A 4,741-nucleotide genomic window follows, 5' to 3' on the forward strand; every position below is an offset into this window, starting at 1 on the left:
GATAGTTTGGTTGATTTTTACTATTATTTTCTACAGTTATCTTTTTTGTTATTAAATAAATACTTTGTTTTTCATCTAAGTAAGTTTAAGCAAAGATTGTATTTTATTATTTAAAGAAACTAGTAAGAATAAATACTGTAATTTTTTAGTTTTATATGATTAATTTTTTTCTAAATAAAAATTTTAATTCGGGTTTTATAAATGTAAACGATATAATATATTTTTTTATGATAAAATCTTTCTTTCAGCATTATTTTTAAATTTGCATTAAAACTAGAAAATATGTTCAGTAATTATTTAACTTAAGATTACTTTTTAACTGCAATCTATTTAAAACAAAGTCGTAAAAAAACTTGTCAAACTAGAAGTCAATAAAGTAAAACTATATGTAAGTTAGTAAAAGTTAAGTAATAAAAGTACTGTTATTAATTTACTGAATAAGTTTAATAAAGTAAAAATCTATAAAATACTAAATACTTCAAGTTATCATCTTCAAATTTATAAATTATTTTTTTTACTTTACTAATAAAAATAAAATACAAAATTATATAATTATTATCTAATCTATATTTATGATCAAAAAATTATACGTTTTTTTTTATTTAACTAATATAAATAAAGAACGGTTAAACTGCCATTTTACGTACATATTTAGTCTAGCAATACTTTTAAAGAGATATTAATTTTCAAGAAAACCACTATTATCTTAACACATAAAACATTTTTTCTTATTTCTTTTCAAATAACTGTTAGAGATGCGCTTTATTTCGATAGCAGACAAACTAATGAAAGTAGAAAATCAAAGTTACAATACGAGAGACTGGTTTTAAACGATAGTTATTTTCAAGTATATGGCCATATTGTAAATACTATTCTTTAGTAGTTAGAACAAAAAAAAATCAAAAAACTTTAATGCTTGGCCTAGAAAACAAAATAGCATATAGCATTTGGCATATCCTTGCAAAGCGTTGAAATTTTGAGTCGAAAAGCATCATATAATTTTTGTAAGAGTAAGACTTAGAAATTAAATTATTTGTTGAAATAATGGTTTTTCCATTATAAAAATCACAATTTTTTTTTTTTACATTAAAGTTTATTGCAAACAAAATACAAAATAGAAGTACTTTTCGGACACGCTCTTCAGTATTTTTTCGTATCAAAACAAGCTGAAATAATGATGTACTGATATAAACTAATAAAACTAAGTATTTAAGAAAACAAATTAAATTTAACACAATAGTAATAATTAACAAATTAAGGCAATCGTTTAATCAGAAATAATATAAATGTAACACAACTTTACTAATCAACTAATTTAAGTTCAACGAATTAAACAAAATGGTCGAATAAACAAATTTCTTTTGTTTACAGAGATCTGGCTTTAAGCTTAAAATGTATATAGCTTCTAAAGTTTTTAGGTGAAATTCATTACGAGCAACTGATATTATTTTGAAGTTTTCCACTTTATAGTTTTCGACACACTTAGGATTAGTAATCAGGTGTTGGCCAATCGCTGAACTACTATTTAGTTTTTTTAAATCATCAAATTTCTTTTCCTCGTTACATGACTTTATCTTGTTTAACAGGTTTTTTGGTATATGTTGGTTAATTCTTGAAATCAAATTGTTACTCGTTCTACCCACGTATGTTTTTTTACATAAACATACAAATTTGTAAATTACATTGCTGGTGTTTAGGGTGGGTAATTTATCTTTGTTTTTAATCTGAAACAGTTTATTGGTTGAGTATACTATTCGTAAATTAACAGATCTATAGCCATTTTCTACTATTTTCTTCAAATTATTATGCAAAACTGTATTCTGATTGAATGGCAACTTAAGGTATACCGGACACTTTTTTGGACCAAATTTTATTGACTCAAACCTTGTCTTTGTTTTTTGTATTGTGTTCTTTATTATGTCTAGGGGATAACCTAAAGTCGCAAAGATTCTTTCCACATTTAATAATTCTGTTTCTAAATATTTTTCAGAACAAATTTTCATTGCTCTATATGTAAGGCAACTGATTAGATTTAGTTTTTGTCTCATTGGACTGTATGAGTTATAAGGGACATTGTCCCCACTGAAGGTACTTTTTCTGAAAATGTTCGTATAGAACATTTGATTCTCCCTATTGACCATAACATCTAAGAATGCTAAACTGTTTTCAGTTGCATTTTCCATAGTAAATTCGAGGTTTGCATGCATGCTATTCAATTTTAATAAAAATTCATCTCTGTCTTTATCGTCTGTAAAGATGGCAAACGTGTCATCTACATAACGTTTGTAATAAATGGGAGAGATATCTTTTATGAGTTGTTGTTCATGGAAACCAACAATAATGTTTGAGAGAATAGGACCAAGTGGCGACCCCATTGATATACCATCAATTTGCTTATACATATGATTATTAAAGCTAAATTCTACTCCACAACATGCTAATATTAATAATTCTTTGAAGACTGCTGGTTTTAGGTATTTTGGAGCTAATCTGTATTTAAATAGTTCATTCACAAATAAATTAATGCACTCCTTAATCGGTAAGCTGGTAAAAAGAGACTTGATATCGAAGAAACACATACTAATGTTTTCCTGACTGATTTTTAACTGTCTAATATCATCAGCAAAACTGAATGAGTCTTTAATACAATAGATCGAGTATACTGATTCTAATGGTTTCAACATTTCCACACACCATTAGCTCCAAAATACCTAAAACCAGCAGTCTTAAAACCTAAAAATCTAAAACCATTATTAATATTAGCATGTTGTGGAGTAGAATTTAGCTTTAATAATCATATGTATAAGCAAATTGATGGTATATCAATGGGGTCGCCACTTGGTCCTATTCTCTCAAACATTTTTGTTGGTTTCCATGAACAACAACTCATAAAAGATATCTCTCCCATTTATTACAAACGTTATGTAGATGACACGTTTGCCATCTTTACAGACGATAAAGACAGAGATGAATTTTTATTAAAATTGAATAGCATGCATGCAAACCTCGAATTTACTATGGAAAATGCAACTGAAAACAGTTTAGCATTCTTAGATGTTATGGTCAATAGGGAGAATCAAATGTTCTATACGAACATTTTCAGAAAAAGTACCTTCAGTGGGGACAATGTCCCTTATAACTCATACAGTCCAATGAGACAAAAACTAAATCTAATCAGTTGCCTTACATATAGAGCAATGAAAATTTGTTCTGAAAAATATTTAGAAACAGAATTATTAAATGTGGAAAGAATCTTTGCGACTTTAGGTTATCCCCTAGACATAATAAAGAACACAATACAAAAAACAAAGACAAGGTTTGAGTCAATAAAATTTGGTCCAAAAAAGTGTCCGGTATACCTTAAGTTGCCATTCAATCAGAATACAGTTTTGCATAATAATTTGAAGAAAATAGTAGAAAATGGCTATAGATCTGTTAATTTACGAATAGTATACTCAACCAATAAACTGTTTCAGATTAAAAACAAAGATAAATTACCCACCCTAAACACCAGCAATGTAATTTACAAATTTGTATGTTTATGTAAAAAAACATACGTGGGTAGAACGAGTAACAATTTGATTTCAAGAATTAACCAACATATACCAAAAAACCTGTTAAACAAGATAAAGTCATGTAACGAGGAAAAGAAATTTGATGATTTAAAAAAACTAAATAGTAGTTCAGCGATTGGCCAACACCTGATTACTAATCCTAAGTGTGTCGAAAACTATAAAGTGGAAAACTTCAAAATAATATCAGTTGCTCGTAATGAATTTCACCTAAAAACTTTAGAAGCTATATACATTTTAAGCTTAAAGCCAGATCTCTGTAAACAAAAGAAATTTGTTTATTCGACCATTTTGTTTAATTCGTTGAACTTAAATTAGTTGATTAGTAAAGTTGTGTTACATTTATATTATTTCTGATTAAACGATTGCCTTAATTTGTTAATTATTACTATTGTGTTAAATTTAATTTGTTTTCTTAAATACTTAGTTTTATTAGTTTATATCAGTACATCATTATTTCAGCTTGTTTTGACACGAAAAAATACTGAAGAGCGTGTCCGAAAAGTACTTCTATTTTGTATTTTGTTTGCAATAAACTTTAATGTAAAAATTAAATTATTCAAAAAAAATTTCAATAACCTTAAAAACTGTTTGATTTTATCATGAACTAAAACTGCATTTACACAAAAACTCTTTTTCTGTTACATTTTACTGTAATAAAAGTTATATAAATCAGACAAGCCTAAACAAATTGGTTTTTAAAATATACCTTGCAAGGAATATACAGTGAAATATATTATATCAAGGAACAGATTACGAAGGTTTTTTATCTTAAAATTTTAAGCTTACAACTATTTAATCAGTATCAAGCTATGTATTACAAGCGTACCAAAAATGGTAATAAAACTGCAGAAGTAATTATGAGAGACTGTTTTCAAAAACTAACTATTTTCAAATAGTATATTTATAGCCGCGCTGTAAAGAAGATACTGACGTCATTGGAAAAATTGTAAAACAAGTTTTAGCGCTTTATAATTTAGTCAGAAAATAGTTTTTGTTGCACGAAATCTTCTTGCAATAGTTGTCTGGTATCTATTTGAAGCTTCTACGGAAGCCTAACTATACTACAAATAAAAAACTGGTTAAAACTATTTTTATTTTTCGATTTAGTTTTTACACAATAAAAGTTTTAGTAAGTACCGCATAAACTTTATTTTACTTAGAAGATA

At 26.8% G+C, this 4,741-nt stretch overlaps 2 protein-coding genes across 2 annotated transcripts; one reads left to right on the forward strand and one right to left on the reverse strand.

Annotated features, from left to right (window-relative positions):
- Positions 1–1,693: 1,693 nt before the first annotated feature.
- LOC145828903 (uncharacterized) lies at positions 1,694–2,402 on the reverse strand. Its single transcript, XM_082936649.1, has 2 exons — positions 1,885–2,402; positions 1,694–1,724 (listed from the first exon to the last, which is right to left on the reverse strand). The coding sequence occupies exons 1-2, from the start codon at positions 2,400–2,402 to the stop codon at positions 1,694–1,696; spliced, it is 549 nt and encodes a 182-aa protein (XP_082792775.1).
- Positions 2,403–2,798: 396 nt separating this feature from the next.
- Positions 2,799–4,525, forward strand: LOC145828904 (uncharacterized). Its single transcript, XM_082936650.1, has 2 exons — positions 2,799–3,316; positions 4,483–4,525. The coding sequence occupies exons 1-2, from the start codon at positions 2,799–2,801 to the stop codon at positions 4,523–4,525; spliced, it is 561 nt and encodes a 186-aa protein (XP_082792776.1).
- The last annotated feature ends 216 nt before the right edge of the window (positions 4,526–4,741 follow it).

This window comes from Thalia democratica, chromosome 2 (assembly GCF_965202585.1).
Source record: "Thalia democratica chromosome 2, ktThaDemo2.hap1.1, whole genome shotgun sequence".
Lineage (NCBI taxonomy): Eukaryota > Metazoa > Chordata > Thaliacea > Salpida > Salpidae > Thalia > Thalia democratica.

Excerpts from the sequence above, each read along its gene's own strand:
- LOC145828903 (XM_082936649.1), bottom strand. The coding sequence starts at position 2,402 with ATGTATAAGCAAATTGATGGTATATCAATGGGGTCGCCACTTGGTCCT. Across the intron at positions 1,725-1,884 it reads ATACAAAAAACAAAGACAAG|ATTAAAAACAAAGATAAATT; the intron begins GTTTGAGTCAAT and ends AAACTGTTTCAG.
- LOC145828904 (XM_082936650.1), top strand. The coding sequence starts at position 2,799 with ATGTATAAGCAAATTGATGGTATATCAATGGGGTCGCCACTTGGTCCT. Across the intron at positions 3,317-4,482 it reads ATACAAAAAACAAAGACAAG|CCGCGCTGTAAAGAAGATAC; the intron begins GTTTGAGTCAAT and ends GTATATTTATAG.